Here is an 18,886-nt window from a genome sequence, read left to right as displayed (position 1 = left end):
TTGACCATTTCTGAACCCAATTAAAAAGACGGGTAATTATAAAACATTTTTGTCATGTTCTATTTAACAGCCTTTTCTCCAGAAACTGTGTGTGTGTAAATGGTGACTTCTCAAAAGAGTACTCAGTACTGGGAGACTGGCTGGTTCTGCTTCTGAATCCCAAGAACTTACTAGTGTTCTGTGGATTCTGATGAATAGTTCTGGAAAAACAAATTGATACGAATTGAATTGATGTTAAATTGAAATTCTGATGTATTCATTTTCCCCCTACTGAACATTCATATATTTAGTTCTCTTTTTCCTCCTGTCGTTTCTTACCTTCTTTCTTATTTGTTGTTGCTAAGGGAGTCTGCTTCTTCCTTGGTTTGTTTTTTTCTTCCTTTTATTGTTACCTTCATACCTTTTATTTTTATAATAATTCCATATGCTCTTTTAAAATTGTTTCTGAAGAATAGTTTAGGGGTGCTTCGGTAGCTCAGTCGGTTAAGTGTCTGACTTCGGCTCAAGTTAGATCTCAGGGTCCTGGGGTTGAGCCCCACATCAGGCTCCATGCTCAGTGGGTTGTCTGCTTCTCCCTCTCTCCCTCTGCCCCTCCATCCGCTTGTGCTCTTGCTCTCTCAAATAAATAAAATCTTTTAAAAAAAAGTTTATTTTCCAATTTTTTATAAATTTAGAAGTCCACAAAATATTGACATAAAAGTACATTTCCTCTCTATTGCTTGGTAAATAGAATCCTAAAAGTACATTTCCTCTCTATTGCTTGGTAAATGGAATCCCCCAAACAGCTCTTTTCACATATATAATATATTAACATTTAGTTATTAATTCCCTCTTCTGGCTAATGTTAAATTTGACTTTTCCCCCCTCAAAATCGCCTATTTTCCTATGCTATTTGGAGGGTAGATAGTTTATTAAGGCTCTATTTTTCCACATATTCCATCATGGAGTTGACCACAAGTAGAATTGACTCCCATTTGTCTTTTTATTTTTTTTTTTTTTAAAGTAGAACAAGAGGATAAGTGGCATGAATGTGGGGGAAGGGGAGAAGTAATATGATTTTATACTTTAATAGGTGATGGTAGGTCCTTGTCTGATTGGAGAGTAAACTTGATATTTGGTTAAAGAAAAGCATCTGCATTTGGGAGTGGGTCAGTGGAGAAGCATTTCCTAGGAGGGATTAAGTCCCTTGGGAAATGGGAGAGAATTCTCATTTGAAGAAAAGAGTATTACCCAGTAACATAATATTTTCCACTTCTTAAGTCTAATAAAAATAATTTCCTTTTCCATTCTTTATTTAGGTTCTGGCTTTATAGGAAAATAGGGTATATGGTTAAAGGACAGAAATAAAGTACTAAATGAAACATAGGATGATTAACAAGGCAATGTGTAGAAATGAAATAAATTACTGTGTAAAAAATTCTGTATAATTCAGGGTGCCTGGGTGGCATTAAGCATTCAGCTCTTGATTTCGATTCAGGTCATGATCTCAGGGTCATGAGATTGAACCCCACATCGCATTGGGCTCCATGTTGAGCATGGAGCCTGTTTAAGATTGTCTCTCTCCCTCTGCCCCACCCCTGCCCCTTCTACCCCCACTCATGCACACGCATGTTTGCTCACTCTTCCTCTGTCTTTCCCCCCAAAAAGAAAATATTCTGTATAATTCTATTCTTCGTGTCCATTATTGTTATTTCTTTCTGTACTAATCTGTGTCTCAACTTTTTCTAGGTCTTCAGAGCTACTGGCAGATAATTTTGGGGGACTTCATATTTGGAGGTCTATAAAAAGGTGACTGAGTCTAGTAAATCCTTTACATTTGTTTTAATTTTTATATTGTAATGAATGCTAAAATCATATGTTGAGATAATGGTGATCATAATTCATTCAGCAAACATTCTTAAACACTTTCTGTGTGCCAGACACCATTCTGAACATTGGAACTACAAAAACACAAAAATCGTGTCCTCACAGAGTTTATATTATGGTAGAAAGAGACAGAAAATTGAATAAGTAAAAGATACCTTGAAATTGTTCTACCTAGAGACAGAGTTAACTTCTCACTCTAGGACACCTCTCCATACTATGAGATAAGTTAATAAATTCTGTACTGCTAAGCTTGGTAAACTATACTAAGAGTCTGTTGTCTTGGCTTATAAGATTAGAGTAATTGTAATAAAATATTGCATATAGATTATTAAGTCTTCAGTTAATATTTTAATAGCTACGTTTTGCAGAGTGTTATTTAGGGAAGGAATGATTCTCAGGGTTATATGAGAAATTTGATTTTGTTAACAGTTTTTTGTTTTAAGAAGCCTAATAATTTGAAAGCTTTATGTATTTATTTTCAAGATTTTATTTAAATTCAAGTTAATTCACAGGTAAGTGTAGTATTAATTTCAGAGGTAGAATTTAGTTATTTTTCAGCTGCATGTAACACCCAGTGCTGATTACATCAAGTGCCCTTCTTAATGCCCATCACTTAATGTAAAAGCATTATTTAGAAGATGGCCATGCTGATCTATAATGATTGTCTTCATCAGAAGAGAGGAAGAGTCTTGTAAAACTAGACAAAAGGAAGATGGAGGAATTCATGAAAGAGAAATTCATAGCTAAGTAGTTAATGATTCTTGTATTTATCAAGTCTCCAAATTAGCTAGATTGAGATTTCAGTAAGGAATGTGTTAATCATTTATTCACTCATTAAGGAAATACTATCTAATAATTTTCCCATTTTTTCCTTTTAGTATATCTTTTAAAAATTACTCTCAGAAAAATAACTATCAGCTTAAGTTAATAAGTTGTCTTTCTTCTAGAGGCCTACTTTTTTTTTTATGGGCATAGAATAGTAATGGCTATGACAGAAGCTTTTTAATGGAGTTGAATGACTTTTTTTATCCTTTAGTGAAAATATAACACGTGATTGAGATTCCTGTATTGGTTAAGGGGAGGTATGATCATTATCAGACTCTGTTCCGATTATCAAGCCAGGCAACTTCTGGGATTTTTGGTTTTCATTTGTTTTTTCTTTTTAGTTCAAGTTACAGAGTGATAATAAAATTAGAGGAATAGTTGTAACCAACAATCCCCAATATTTAACTATTTTTTTGAGCTTATTTGATAAGTATTCTCTCCTATTATTTGTAGATTTTATTTCAATTTCTCAGAGATTTGGAGGATGTACTGCCTAAATCTGTTTAGAAATATTGTTAGGGAAAGGAAATGTTTTATGTGTCAGTTGGGTCCAAAGAGTTATATTAGTCACTTCTCTTTTGTAAGCTGTAAAGAAACAATAGGAAAATTTGCCTTTTTCATTTCAGTCCCAAGTTTAGCAATATGTCGCCTCTAGTTGTAGGAACCGGTGTCTTGCCTTCACCCAGGTTTGGAGAGTCCTAGATCTTGATGAGATCCAGCTCTAGAGTGTAGGTGCCAGAAAGGACTGCTTAGTTTATAGCTGTTTCTAGTATTCTAAAATAACACAAGAGAGTAATATTATCTTTATGTGTTCTTAAAAATCTTGGCCTGATTCACTGTTCACAGTTGGTTTTCTTATCCACATTAATTTGCTTGTGTATCAAATTATGATTTAGGCATCTTATATGGTCATTTAAAATTTGCACTAATTCTCTGGATTGACTTCGTATCACATACTTTTCATTTCATTAAATTTCTCTAAGTAATTGATTTTTCTTTTGTCTTATTTATCTTAAGATGATTCAGCAAATCAATCATGACTCTTTTTGTAGTCTTTTTGCAAAATTCTTTATTAATCTGGGTCTTTAACATTCACACTGACTTTCTTCCCTCCCACATAAAATGCCTCTGGTTTCATTCTTTCAATAGTTTAATACAAAACCACAGAGTTTACTTTTTTCCCCTCTGCACCATACCTTCAAATCTTTTAATATACTCTTTTTTTTCTTTTTTCAGAGAGAGAAAAGGGGGTGGTTGGGGGAGAGGGAGAGAGAGAATCTTAAGCAGCCTCCGCGCTGAGCGTGGTAGCCCAATGCAGGGCTCAGTTTCACAACCTGAGATCATGACCTGAGCCGAAATCAAAAGTCAGATGTTTAACCGACTGAGTTCCCAGGCACCCCTCAAAGATTTTTTATTTTTTTAAGATTTTATTTATTTGTCAGAGAGAGAGAGAAAGCACAAGTAGGCAGAGCGGCAGGGAGAGGGAGAAGCGGACTCCCTGATGTGGGACTCGATCCCAGGATTCTGGGAACATGACCTGAGCCGAAAGCAGAAGCTTAACGACTGAGCCACCCAGGTGTCCCTCAAAGATTTTATTTTTAAGTAATCTCTATACTCAACTTGGGGCTCGACCTTACAGCCCCGAGATCAAGAGTCACATGCTTTAATTGAATGAGCCAGGCGCCCCACTCTCTTAATGTACTTTTGGCTTTTTACACGTTAGTAGTTTGTGAGTCTTTTTGTTCCCAAATTCCACTGGTTATGGTCAGCAACTCAAGGTGTCCTCTCTGGTTTTCCATAGAAAATTTTCTAACCTTTATTATGAAACTACTCTTTATAGTTTATGTTTTTATTTATACCTAGCAGTGGATGTTACCTCACAAATATAGTTAAGACAGTTGCATCTTCTCCCAAAATTACAGTTAAAATAAAAATGGTTTCAAAGAGGGAAAAGAGTTTTCTATGCTATAAGAAGGCAATAAGAACAGCTGTGTCCGGTGAAATATAAACACATCTCTTTTATCATCATATTTAATCTGGAAGAAATAATGTTGTTTGCTGGTAAAACTACATTTATTTGTGGCCTAGAGGGGAAAAAAGTTTAAATGAAGATTTTTTTTTTAACTAAGCTCTACGCCCATCATGGGGCTTGAACTCATGACCCCAAGATCAAGAGTAGCATGCTCCACCAACTGAGCCAGGCAGGAGCCTCTAAATGAAGATCTTTAATTGTTAAAGAATTTAGTTAAACTTTGATATTTCTATTTGCCATCCTATACATTAAAGCTTACTATGTGAGTTCTGGGCTGCCAGAAAATTTTGTTTGATGAGCATTTGTAGAATGGTAGAAATGCTAGCGAGCTAGGCAGACTATAATTCCCCCTTTAGCTAAAAAGAAAAAAACTGAAATAGAAATGAAAAGTAAGCATAACTTTTGCTACCTCACTTTGTAGAACATTAATTCAGTACACAATAAAATAGGACAATGTGTAGATCCTTTCCTGTACTTGTTTTATATTTATCCCTTAAAAGACTTACTTTCAAAATGGAAAAATAGGGGGGCGCCTGGGTGGCTCAGTTGTTAAGCGTCTACCTTTGGCTCAGGTCATGATCCCAGGGTCCTGGGATCGAGCCCCACATCGGGCTCCCTGCTCTGTGGGAAGCCTGCTTCTCCCTCCCCCCCTCCCCCTGCTTGTGTTCCCTTTCTCGCTGTGTCTCTCTATGTCAAATAAATAAAATCTTTAAAAAAAAAAAAATGGAAAAATAGGGGCGCCTGGGTGGCTTACTTGATGGAGCATCTGACTCTTGGTTTTGGCTCAGGTTGTGATCTCGGGGTCATAAGATCAAGCCCCATGCTGGGCTCCGTGCTCAGCGGGGAGTCTGCTTAGGATTCTCTCCCCCCCCCCCCCCCGCCCTCTGCCCCTTCCCCGCTCGTGCTCATGCACTTTCTCCCTCTAATATATAAATCTTTTTTTACAAATAAATAAAAATGGGAAAATATTCAGTAGCATTTAGAGTAAATGTAAAGAACTTTCTGGTTATTAGATATTTTCCTTTTCTGTGGCAGGAATCCTCATGTCCGTAACATGTTGGTTAAGGCTGTGCAGCTCACCCCCACTCTCAGAGTGGCCAGTCTCCATTAATAGGACCCCGTGATTTCCACTCTGTGCTGTATTGGACGTCATGAGCATTGCAATCCCTCTGGGAGTCACCACACCAGATACATCCTACTCAGATATGGCTGCTGGATCAGAGTAAGTGCTACTTTCTGGGTAGTAGATGCGTTACCAGTTTGTGTGTAAATAACTTTCTTATGGGCATCTAATAATAAGTATGCAGTATTTTCTAAACCCAAGCCTAGCCCACTGTAAATGACATTAGACCTTTCCCTTTTTGCCCATAGAAGCTGGAGGGAAAAAAAGAGTTAGAAAGGGAAGGAAAAGAATTGGGGTGGGGGGGTTCTTAGTAAATAATATAATTGAATTAAATTTGCACAGTAGTGATGACATTTTCATTTGTTTTGATGGGTGGGGAACATTGAAATAAAGTAGGTGTCACTACGTGCTTCTATAGAGTTAATGATTATTCTGAGGATGGAGATGAGGAGTTCTCTCCAACTGATTTTCCTTGAAGGCCTCTTCCTATGTACTTCTCACTGTTCTAGAGTAAAGGGGCTAAAACTTTATTTGGGCAGGTTACTTAGAACTTCTCATATTTGGGGTAGAAAACATTGAAAGCAGTGTCATCTGTTTTTATATAATATTCATTGCCTAGAAAGAGGACCTTCAAAATCAGTGGTACCAAACTTTTTTTTCAGCTAAGAGCAGCTTTAGGAATTCAGAGTTTGTCGAAAAGCCCAATCCCTAAAATAGACTCAATTCTTGAAGAATTTAAATACCAAATGGCAATGAAGGTAGGCCTTCATTATAAAACTTTATATATTATTCACAGTTTAAAAAATTTTAGCCTTTTGTATCCCTTCTCTTTTAAGTTGTCCAAGATTCCCCCTGCTCACAGATTCCCCCTCTTGTCCTTTTACCTCCCTTGTACCCAATCTTCCTTGCTTACAGAAAGGAAGTGGAAGCCCCCTACCTTTCAAGACGAAGTGGCACTACACCAGGATGTGAAAGTCCAGCGAAAGAGACCCAAGGGGCCTAGGGGGCAGCACACCCCCAGAAGCCAAGTCTATTCCAGGCAGTACCAGGGATTAGGGTCTGGGCTGGAAAAATCCTGGTGTTTTGAATATGTTCAGGTCCAGTTCAGACTCTTGATCCCACAGCCACTTCTTGAGTGAGGTGGGTGTTGCTCTAATTCCCCTGTTTCTCTTGCCATTTTCATAGTCCCTGGGGATTCTTCCCCCTTCAGCAAAGCAAAGCAACTGTACCAGAGCTCTGGGTTCAACTGCATCCCTGATTAATAGTGGTTTTCTTCCTTAAAACTGAGAATGTAGTAAAGAGCATGTATGTTTTCTTCACAAAGCCACCTAGGATTACTTAACTGTCTATTGTCTTCCTTAAAGAGGAAGACTTAAAATGAAGCTACCCCAAGAAGCAGTATATACTATATTTTGGGGTAGTTGAGAACTGAAAGTTTTTGGCCTTATTCCCATATAAAAAGGAAGATGGAGGGTGGGGGATGGGAAGGGTGGAATTGTGTTCCTTCCAGGGCTTTTTTTTCCTGTTTTGTTTTGTTTGTTTGTTTGTTTTTGCATGCCTGAGAGATTCAGTTATGCCGGTAGCTGAGACTTCCAAGTTTATAACTATTTCCCAAGTACTTAAAAAATCTTCCTGCATTAGGAACTATAATTGTATGGTGTTAACAGAATTTTATAAAGTCAACCACTACCTCTTACATGGATTGACTAACAAACTACACAGGTAGAGAGCATTAACATTTGTGAGAAATTTCAACAGAGAGATTAAATCAATGACTTTGGGACTAATAGAGAAAAAAACCTAAAGCAATTATTCTTAAAAACGTGTTTTTCCCAGAGTGCAGAGATCACCACCCATAAATGCTGCTAGGGAGTCCAGAAGTATTTGCAGACTTTTGGCCTAAAAATTTGACTATGATGTTTCTATTTCCTGAAACATTTCATCTGTAATTTCTTGACAGATTTCTGATACTGTTATACAGTTATTCGTTTAGTATTTCTACAAAGCAAGAGAATGTCGGCAATTAGCTTATGTACCATTCTGTTACATTTTAGATGATATTTGTTGTTTCACTGTGCATATTTCACTGTCATGCATATTCTACTGTTCTGGGCACTCTAAAATTAAACTTGGTGTGAAGGGCAACATACCCAACTTGAGTAAAAGACCTAGACCTTATCTCATGGGATTTTAAATCTGATAACAACAGTAGGCATTATGCATTTTTTATGTATTTGTAGGAGAACCTCTAGATAAAACAATAAAAGCAAGGATTTTTCTGAATTTACAGTTCTGCTGTAAATGAGTTTCATTTTCCAAGAGGTTAGCATTATAGCAGCAGGTTACGTGTTGTATTTAAAACACAATTGATGGCAATATCTGTTGTGAGCATGGCTTCTGTGTATGTGCCCAACTGTCATACTAGTTCAAACATAGGCTATAATTACGTTTGCGTAAAATGGTTGGCTAATAAGGAAGTGCAATCCTAACACTTCAGATTTTTAATCCATATTTTGAAATATAGATAAGAGCTGATATATATGTCAAGAAATAACCTAGGAAATTGTATAGTTATCTATCAACATGTAACTATTTAATTAATAGCCAGCATGGAAATTGCAGAGTTTCCTCATCAAAAGATATGAGCTTAAATTTTAATATTTGGCATGCATAGCAATATATTAAATGCTGTGCTTTACTAGAAAGCATTGTCCAGTAGGATGGCCTTTTAACCTCCACAAAATACATTTTATTTTTATTCCCTAGACTTGCACATGAAGTGCATATGTTCATATTTACCCAGTTGGAGATGGGTAAGATACAACCAACATAGCTCCATCTCCATGGCCATCTTTTATTTCATGCCACTTTCCTTTTTCCCGTCCAGAAAAATTCCATTTCTAATAAATAGCTGCCATGTTTCACCCCATGTGTTCAATGGTACAAAATCTCTTATATAAAATACGTACAGCTTTTTTGGAATACTTGTTTATCTAGTGAATTAACAATGTTGAAAGTTATTACTTTCTCTTAACTGTCCATCATAGAAACTAAATTCTGCCTTCATTTTATTAATGCTTGTTTGCCTTCAGTTTCATTTAGGAAACCCCACCTGTTTCCTAATACTCAGAGCTGATTGCCTCTCAGTGAGCCATGTCAGATCATCTTTTCTCAAGAATACTGACCTGCATTCTTGATGTACCCCCACCCCAGTTCCCATCTTGCAGACACTCTTAAAGAATAAAATGCATGCACTTCACTAACAGAATACTTTCCTATGTCTAAAGTTCTTCTTCACCTAGAAATTACCTTTGCTGTTATTAATAAGATCCCTTCTCACAGTTTTGGAGCATATAACTGGGTGAGTTGGACATATCTCAGAATTTTCTTTTATCCCTCACTTCTCAGCTGACATTGCACCACATTGAACTGCACACTTTATTCCTGCCAAGTACTGTGTATTGTATACTTGCAAGCAGGAAAAACGTATGTTCATTAAAGCAAACTATGCATTATTTGATTCCCTAAAAGACCCTTTGATCTCCAAGGCTGAGTTATATGTGTCCTTGGAGTTTCTAATTTGTGAATCTCTGTTCTAGTTAATTTAAATGACAGATAATCCATTATTGAGTTCAGCAAAGTCATACGATTGCATTCCTTAATTACCTTTCAAAATTCCCTAAAACTTAACCCGGTAACAATCAGAGTTAAAAGTTCTTTTTTCCCCAAACTTGTATTTTGTCCTTTGTTACCTATGCCTTTTTATTATCAAGTAAAGGCTTACAATTTCTAAATTTGAACACATTTATGTTTTTATATTAACAAATTATACTTGAACAGTTTGCTTTCCACTCAGTGAGTGTATGAAAAGATATTAAACTAGGCTTCTCAATAAGCCTGGTTACTTAAATTTTCATATCATTTTCTTTAAAGATAGAATGTTATCCTGGTTTTCCAAACCAGTTAGGCACAGTGGAAAGACCACAGGATTTGGAGTTAGACATTGTTTCAAATTCTGGCTCTGTCAGCGTGTGACCTTGGTGACGTCACGTAATCTCACCACCGCAACTACTTCTTCTGTAAAAATGGGGTGCTATTTACCATGTTTACTAGTTGCAGAGTAAATGAATTAATGTATATAAAAGCACCTAAAAATAATGGGCGATTCAGAATGGTAGCCACAACTCCTCTTATTATTTGTCAGTAAACAGTAACCTCTGAGTACAGTTTTGATTATTTTGAAGTTCTGTGGTATTACCATGCAGCTGTTAAGTAATTGTGTCCTTGATATGCTTGCATGTCATCGGTAGATGAGAAATTATTACTCTAATATTTGAAAGGTGTTTGGGGGTTCATCAAGATGAGAGGTATGATAAATATAAGATGCCGTTGTTTTTACCTGTACTTTCTTCAGGGTATCCTGTCTTGGTAGTGAATGGAAGAGGGCCTGGTCCCTGGGGCAGTGCAGAAGGCACTTTCATCATCTCACTCACTGCAAATGTCATGTGAGGTTTCATGGAAGTATTAAGAGATCCAATTAAGAAGAATAGTTCTGAGTCTAAACCAGCCCAGAGTGGCTTCTCTAGGGGAAACTCCCTGCTCAGCTGGTACGTTTGTGTTTGTCATTAGGGACACCTTGTATTCCAGGTGCCTGCCTTGAGACATCTGCCTGTACTGGCTTCATGTTACACACAAGTCCACATTTAATGACACTCCTGTTATTTATAGGCTTAGTTATGTTAATCAGATTGTTTCACTGAGTTCCTTCTCTTATTCTAGTGGCTGGTGGTTGTGGAAAAGAGGAGGGGTTAGCATGGGAAGTTAAAGTCTTAGTTTAAGGGAAGATTAGGTGTTATGCTATCATGCGTTGCTTTTCGCCTTTGTGCAGCCCTGAATCTGTGGAGGCTAGTCCAGCAGTTAATGAGAAGAGCGTGTATTCCACTCATAATTATGGGACCACTCAGAGGCATGGGTGTCGAGGACTGCCTTATGCTGTGAGTATGCATTTGTTTCTCTCCAGAGCAGTGATCTTCCTGGAGTGTAATCCATTCTTATACATTGTGACTTTCTTGAAATGTTTATATGCAGCATGACGAAGTTGCCCCTTTTGCACTTCCCTGCCTCCAGCGGACGTCTAGCCCTGCATCATTGTTCTTGTTTTTATGTCCCAGTTGACCTTGGCATTTTGTTTTATCACTTTCCTGGTTGAAGCCAAAAAACAAAGGGTACTACTTTCTTCTTTCTTTCCATATGTACCATACTTTAGGGGAGAGAGGGGCCAGTGTTTGGACACTGTTGATTTAAAAAATCTTATTTTCAGGATCATAATTACGGAGCCCCTCCTCCTCCGACACCTCCTGCTTCTCCCCCTGTCCAGACGATCATCCCTCGTTCTGACCTGAATGGCCTGCCGTCGCCCGTAGAGGAACGCTGTGGAGACAGCCCGAACTCTGAAGGAGAGACTGTTCCTACCTGGTGTCCTTGTGGTCTTTCTCAGGATGGCTTCCTTCTCAACTGTGACAAGTGCAGGTAAGATCATGCTCCATCTCAATTCAAGCCTGGGTTGCTGGGATTAGGGTTTCTTATTAGTAGGGAAAAGCTCAAAGTATTCTTTCTTGTGTTTGTTAATGTAGATGATTCCTTAGTGCTCCTTGGCTCGAATTCTCTGCACTAGGTGAGAATTGCTGACAACAAGGAATGAGAGATTGATGTTAAAGCTATTGAATTTGATATGAAATTTAATGTCCTGGAAACATTTGGTAGGTGGGAGGAAGGGGGTAGTATATGCAGAGACACTTCTCCCATGTGTGCGACGATGTGCTGCATGCTGTTGGAAGGACTACTTTAAGTTTATTTTCCCTCTTTAGGGGAATGAGCAGGGGGAAGGTTATTAGACTTCATCGGCGGAAGCAGGACAACATATCAGGTGAGCCAAAAATGGGTTGGGCCCATGTTTTGACAGATAAATATTTTGTGATTTAAATAATCATCTCAAGAATTCCTGTAAGTCCCCATGGTCCCTAGCTTTTCATGGAAAGAGAAAGCAGTTTTCTCACAACCACTGTGTAAGTCTCTTCTGAATTAATGTCTCCAGAAACAACATTTTAGCCCCAGAGCAATCAAAATATTCCTTATGAGCACACATACCAAATAAAACAGATCCTTTTTCTATGTTAACACATTGAGGTGATGGAGCTTGGGGACTCAGTACAAGGGGGAAAATATATACGATGTAGAACAGAGTTTCTCTGCTTAATGCCAGTGATAGAGAAAGAACCTTGTTTTCATAAGAAAGGTGGGTATTTATGTTCTACAGATGACAGAGTTAATGGAAGTTATGACTTCCCAAGTATGGAAAAGGTATAAAGATATATAAGCATTTTTTTTAATGAACTTTTGACACTGTACAGCGTGTGAACTATGAAATAACTTTTTTTCAGGTGGGGATAGCAGTGCAACAGAAAGCTGGGATGAGGAGCTTTCTCCTTCCACTGTGTTGTACACAGCAACACAGCACACACCTACAAGCATCACCTTAACTGTTAGAAGAACCAAACCCAAGAAGCGGAAGAAGAGTCCAGAAAAGGGTCGTGCAGCAGCAAAGACGAAGAAAATCAAGGTACGGAGGGTAAAAGTATCTTAAATAGAAATATGTCTGAAATAGCCCAAATTTTGGAACAAGAAGGCACCAAAATTCTTTTAAGAAGTTTGATCCAGATGTTTGAAGGGCCACTTTTGCTCTGCTTGCAAAAATCGGCTAATCTATGTTGTGAACATGTAGACCAACCTCTCTTCTGCCACTCCATACCATCACAACTGGCACAAAGTTTCTTCTACTCCAAACCCCATCCCAGGTATGAAATCCCAGCCCCACCTGGCCAAGCCCGTATGTGCTGCAGCCTCCAGTCTAGGCTTCCACTGTCCTTCATTATCTCCCTACCTCCTCAATCCCAAGGCATAGTCTGAAATTCTTGTCCTGGTACATGCCCACCTCATGTCATTGGGTTGATTGTTTTTTCCTTGTTTCAAAAAAGTTAGGAAACATCTCTTGAATGATCTAGGCTTCCTCAGTATTGTGGTCACTTTCCTGTATTCTCAACTAAAAAGTCTCCAGGAGAAACCTCTTCTGTTTTGTGTTCTTTCTTCCCCATCATGGCAACTTTGTTGCTCCTAGGTGACTTGTCTACCCCTTGTTAAGGGGATTGGTCTTTGTTTTCTTCTTAATTTCAAAACTGGTAAATCTGCAACCTTATGAAATGTTTTTATTTACTTTTTCTTCTAGTGCCAGGGGTGCATATAGGATTTAAGTGATGCATGCTCTTCCCTGTTAATTACCTAGATTCACCATGGAAAGTGTTAGAATTAGCCTCAAAGTTCACTGGCCTTGAGCTACCCCTATTCTTGGATAATAGCGTGGGGGATTCCATTGTATTTGTTACCTAGGGAAAAGGGGACAGACTAAAACACTAGTTCTTGCCTTAGTTTTAGTCTCAGATAGGTATAACTGTCATTCTTGGTACCAAGTTTTGTTTTGTTCTACTTGTTTTCCTCTTTGGGATAGGCATTTCGAGAGGGATCCCGGAAGTCCTTGCGGATGAAGGTAAGGGGTATTCTTCCCTGATGCTGTGTTTTACTTCACTGTGATCTTGCATTTTGGTCAGCTTCTTTCCTGACATTGATGGTCTGGGAATCTTGGACTCTGCTTTTTGTTAGTTTGTAATTGTTGCCATTCCGTTTTCATAGAGCCTTTCTCCAAAGTAGGTTTTCTTGGCCATTTTCTGAAATATTTTCCCTTTCTGTAATCAGCCTTCATTTACTGGTTTTTCATTAGCTGCTTTTCGGGGGGGGCGGGGGGAATGAAGGGGGGTAAGTGACATTTACCAAACAAAATGGGGCTGATGTGTTTTGTCCTTGTAATTGGCCTCAACCTCAGGACTGAGGTTTTTCTAGTGATACAGGATCTCTTGTGCACCCACCCTAGCACCATGTGGGCTTTAATCACCAGTTGGAAGGATAAATTTCATCAGTTAGGAAGGTAGTATTATCGATAGGAATTACTCTTACTGGAATTACTTAGTTTTGAACTGTTTTTTTCCTGCAATATCTGTTTGGTATAGAAAATTCAAATGATGCTAGTGTTTTTCTTTTCTTCAGTTATCACATGATAAGAGCTTATAAAGTGATACTGGATAGTGGTGGAGAATTGAGAAATTACATGCAATGGTTTAAAAGGACTTTTAGGTACTGGGTGATAAAGAACAGTTTGCCCAAAGGAGATTTGATTATACTGTCTGGTATCTTCCTTTACCTTTGTATATGTAGGAGGACAGCATAGCTCCCAATTCATTACTTATGGCTTTAAAACATTTACTTAGAATTAAGGTCTAATTTAATTCTATAAGAATTCCTATCCCTAAATGTGTAAATGATAAGAAGCAGGATCTTTGCTGTTGACAGTTAGATGGCATAAACATTAAAATCTTATAGTAAGGAAAAGCTTTATTAAGGTTAATATACGTAAGTATGTATGGAACACCAATATAACTGATGTTACCAAAGATCATAGGTGACACTTCATCTAAAATTTGAAGGTCTCACCTAGCATATACCTATAAACACACTTGTACATATCTGTAAAAGCGATGAGAGAGGACTCAGAGCCCAAGAGCATCAGAGTCCTGGGATGTCTTGGAATACAGCCTAATTGTTATTCTTTTGCTAAATCTCTCTCCTGTAAGAGGTTACATTTGCCTTAGCTGCTCCCTCTATTTTTGTCTCATTTGCTTAGAGGGGACCTTAAATAGACTTATGGGGCAGACATAGCCCCGATCCCAGCTATTAAGCCCTTTTCTCTTGTATCAGCTAACTGTTGTAACTTGCCTCCAAATGTTCGAAACCTTTTGAAAGCTATTGACTAGCTGCCCCTGAAAACTATTTATAAACCTCTCTACGTGTAAATATTGCTTGTATTGTTGATGTTGACAGTTCCATAAGCATCTTAAAATTTAAATAATAAAAAAGTACTGTCAGTTTATTTTGATTCTTATATCAGAAACTGAGTTGGGTTACAAATTTGTACTCAGAATTAATTATTAGTAAGAGCATCACCAAAGATGTGGTTGAGAGCCATAACAATGGGAAGTATTTATCATTTAGATTTCTAATCCCAAAGTCAAAAGCTTGGCTACTGGAGACTACTCTTAGCCACTAGGTGCCAATAACACATAACACCCAGGTGTGGTAATCAAATGTTATTTTGTTACCAGATATTACCAAATGTCCCCTGGGGACAAAAATCACCTCTGCTTGAGAACCATGCTCTAAAATGCACTGAGTTAAGGTCTCGAGTACCCAGAAGAATGGAATAGCAGAGTAGTTAGTCAGAGTTGTATTAGTGAACAACAGCTAGTAATGTGACAGTGGCTTCCAGTATACATTAAGTGTAGTAAGTCATTGGTTTAGTGATTACTACTGAATGCTTAAACCTGGGAATACTGTTTGGGCACCCCTAATCCCCAGTCTGATAAGCACCCCTGCAATCTCAGGTTTTGAACTTTTCTTTTGCTTAGCTGCTCCTGATAACCTCAAGCAGGTGATACTGTGTTCTCAGTGTGTTGGCCCCAGATGTTTCTTAGATCCTTTTGTTTATTGTTCATTCTTTTGGACTCCGGTGAGAAGGGTAGAAAACAAAGGCATTAATTTTTTCCTTTCATTTCCCTGTTCTTGGGGAAAGGATGGTAGACAACAGTCAATCGCAGTGACACAAAAGTGAAAGAAAGCAGTTGTTAAAATAGACATAAATGTTTTCTTTGTCATTCATGGAAAGTACATTTAATTTTCTTATGCCTGTATTTGCAACTTGAGTATGGACATGGATTTGCAAGTAGCTTTGGTACTATGGTATCTTTTCCTTCTAGTCATCATTGGTATGACATCATCACTGTCGGTGTTGGTTTTGTTTTCTGATGACACTTTAAGTCTTTAACACCATGGAGGAGAACATGTGTCAGACTTAAACTGTGTCTCTGTATTCTCAAACATAAAAACTGTTTAGGATAACATTGTTGAGATATAATAATCTTTTCTCAATATTGTCACCATAAAGGGCAGTGGTTTTCCTAAAGAAGTATAGCAAAGTACCTCCCAGCATTTTCTACACTCCGTCTATGGACTCCCCTGCCCCCACCTCACCTCTTCAGAGTGCAGCTGTTAAACTGTCAAATAGAGTGCTAGAAAGATACACTCCAAAATGATGACTTTGTCTCTGGGAAACGAGATTACAGGTTATTTATTTAGGTCGCATGTATTTTTAGAATGAACATGTATTAATTCTATAATGAAAATAACAAGTCACACAAAAAAATTCTCTTGGAGAGTAGTGAAATAATATCATCTTAGGCTGGTGCACAGATACTCAATAAGTATTGAAATTTAAACTGTAATCTTTTGAGGTATCTCTCGTTTATTATCAAAATTTTCTTATGAATTTGATGTCATTCTTCTGATAAGAATAAAATTTATTTCTGTGATTTAAAAATGGTCATAAAATCACAGTGATGGGATAAGACTATGATCCAGATTAATTTCTCACTTTATTAATGAGGAAACTAAGCTTGTCTAAGAAGTTGTTCAAGGCCTCACATCTCATTGGTAATGAAACCATGATTAGAAGTCAGATCCCCTGACTCCCAGGCCATTACTCTTCTATGCCACACCAGCTGCCAAGTGAAAATAAATTTCCTCTGGAAATTCAGCCTGTTTTCCCTCCCATTTTTATGCATGGATTCTCCTAACCTACCTGACCTTTGTTCTCTACAGAATTCTCCTTCTGAAGCACAGAATTTAGATGAGAATACAACTGAGGGATGGGAAAATCGGATAAGACTATGGACTGATCAGTATGAAGAAGCTTTCACTAATCAGTACAGTGCAGATGTACAGAACGCCCTTGAACAACATCTACATTCTAGCAAGGAATTTGTGGGCAAACCTGCTATTTTAGACACTATTAATAAGACTGAATTGGCCTGTAATAATACAGTTATTGGTTCCCAAATGCAGGTAAGGATCAAAGGGTAAAAGACTCCCTATAAGTAGTTGAGACTTATCTGAACCCAGGAAGAGGGCATATAATGGGATTATCATTTCTTTTAAATGTATGAGCTTCTTAGAATAACAAATTAGCCAGCTGCTGAGCATCTTTAACCAAAAGCAAGTGGTAGTGACTGGAAACTGTTTGGATACATATTTTTAAAGTATTAATTAAAAATAGATAAATTAGGATAGGAAATTTTATACAGCCTGAGTAGGAATTTTCAAGATTAATAGAAAGCTAAGCTTGTTCTTTATCATTCTTGCATTAGACATAGAGCCACTAAAATCTTTTTTTTTGAGCCACTAAAATCTTAATCATATCTTTTTCTATGATATTTTATCTTTTGTGAGGGACCAGGTGACTGGTTCATTAAGTGGAGCTTGTCTCCTAGAAGCTCTGATCATTCAAAAATTCTGATTATTGAAAAAAGAAATTCTGATTTTTGAGCTAAATAGCATACAAATAAAACCTAAAAATATTGGTGCCTTTTCCTCAATGAGGAAATACTTTAAGTGTCTGCCATGCTGCTGTGGCTGTTGTCTAATGTTAATCCTCTGGTTTTATGCAGCTACAATTGGGAAGAGTCACTCGTGTTCAAAAGCACCGGAAGATCCTGAGGGCTGCGAGAGACTTGGCTCTGGACACTCTTATAATAGAGTATCGAGGGAAAGTCATGTTACGACAGCAATTTGAGGTCAATGGGCATTTCTTCAAAAAGTAAGAACATCATTCACTGAGCAGTGAGGGCTTAAGTGGGCCTGGCAGAGCGGTATGGCTGTATAAAAAACATCCTGGTTGATAGGATGCTCTTGGGGAAAAGATTAGAGCTCAGATAAGCTCACACCTGTCTGCTATTTGTAGAAAAGTGCAAATAAATCTGCAAATTGTTTAATGTAGAAAGTGGTAATGACTCCTTTCCAAGCCAGGCATTCCTTGCTTTGTGCTTGTTCTTTAATCAAAAGCAGACAAGCATGTGATGTTTTTCAAGTTTAGGCATTGCAAAGGACTGCTGCTTCTTCTGTCAGCATATGCTTCATATTTGTGGTGAAGTCACGGGGTGGCCCTTTTATTTGTGTTGAAAATTACAGGAATTTCAATTATATCCCTTAGACCATACCCCTTTGTGCTCTTCTACTCAAAATTCAATGGTGTAGAGATGTGTGTGGATGCACGTACTTTCGGTAATGATGCTCGGTTCATCAGAAGATCATGTACACCAAATGCAGAGGTAAGATTTCTGTAGCAACTTCTGTTTGAATGGAACCGCCAAAGGACAAGTCTACTGAAGAGGCAGTCTGAAAACTTCACCCAGATTAATTTAAGGTCTGTAGATAATAATTACAGTCTTTTATCATAAGAGACCCAAAAAAATGCAATGATGCTTTTATTCTGACTGGATGGGGACAAGGAATGAGTTTCCTTAGAGAAGGAAGAAATGGGAAAAAGCAAATTAAGCATTTGCTAAAGAGAAAGAGCTAGACTGGATAAGAAGTCATTGAGGTCATATTAAAGAAATTACCATATGCTAGAACATGTCATGAAGCCCAAACTAAGCTGTGTGGTTGCACTTTTTTAGGTTTTAGGTAATAGTATTGTAAGAGAGATTCTAGACATTTCTAGAATTCATTACTCAGTGCATAATCAGTGCAGCTACATCAAATATAGCAAGAAAATCCACAGAGCTTCTCTTGACAGACTAAGGAATTTTAATTCTCTGATGCAACTGAAAACAGCTTTAAGATGTAGAGCAGAGGGGCACCTGGGTGGCTCAGTCGTTAAGCGTCTGCCTTCGGCTCAGGTCATGATCCCAGGGTCCTGGGATCAAGCCCCGCATCGGGCTCTCTGCTCGGCGGGAAGCCTGTTTCTCCCTCTCCCACTCCCCCTGCTTGTGTTCCCTCTCTCACTGTGCCTCTCTCTGTCAAATAAATAAAATCTTAAAAAAAAA

General features: G+C 37.9%; 1 protein-coding gene across 4 annotated transcripts in view; it reads left to right on the top strand.

Annotated features, from left to right (window-relative positions):
* The window catches only part of SETD5 (SET domain containing 5), an 81,876-nt gene that overhangs the window by 31,405 nt on the left and 31,585 nt on the right, over positions 1-18,886 (top strand). The window contains exons 2-10 of one of the 4 annotated variants that reach the window (XM_044921152.1): positions 1,729-1,788; positions 5,759-5,945; positions 10,735-10,840; positions 11,224-11,375; positions 11,714-11,772; positions 12,287-12,465; positions 16,665-16,907; positions 17,510-17,658; positions 18,052-18,169. In XM_044921152.1, the coding sequence (XP_044777087.1) occupies positions 5,875-5,945; positions 10,735-10,840; positions 11,224-11,375; positions 11,714-11,772; positions 12,287-12,465; positions 16,665-16,907; positions 17,510-17,658; positions 18,052-18,169 (1,077 nt within the window). In that variant the 5' untranslated portion in view covers positions 1,729-1,788; positions 5,759-5,874. Of the gene's footprint in view, positions 1-1,728; positions 1,789-5,758; positions 5,946-6,967; positions 6,987-10,260; positions 10,454-10,707; positions 10,841-11,223; positions 11,376-11,713; positions 11,773-12,286; positions 12,466-13,407; positions 13,447-16,664; positions 16,908-17,509; positions 17,659-18,051; positions 18,170-18,886 lie in introns of those variants that run through there. The other 3 variants (XM_044921142.1, XM_044921147.1, XM_044921156.1) reach the window with 3 other exon arrangements.

Source organism: Neomonachus schauinslandi, chromosome 1, assembly GCF_002201575.2.
Source record: "Neomonachus schauinslandi chromosome 1, ASM220157v2, whole genome shotgun sequence".
In the NCBI taxonomy this organism is placed as follows: Eukaryota; Metazoa; Chordata; class Mammalia; order Carnivora; family Phocidae; genus Neomonachus; species Neomonachus schauinslandi.
The sequence above is the reverse complement of the archived record's forward strand: the minus strand, read 5'-3'. Positions and strand labels throughout refer to the sequence as shown.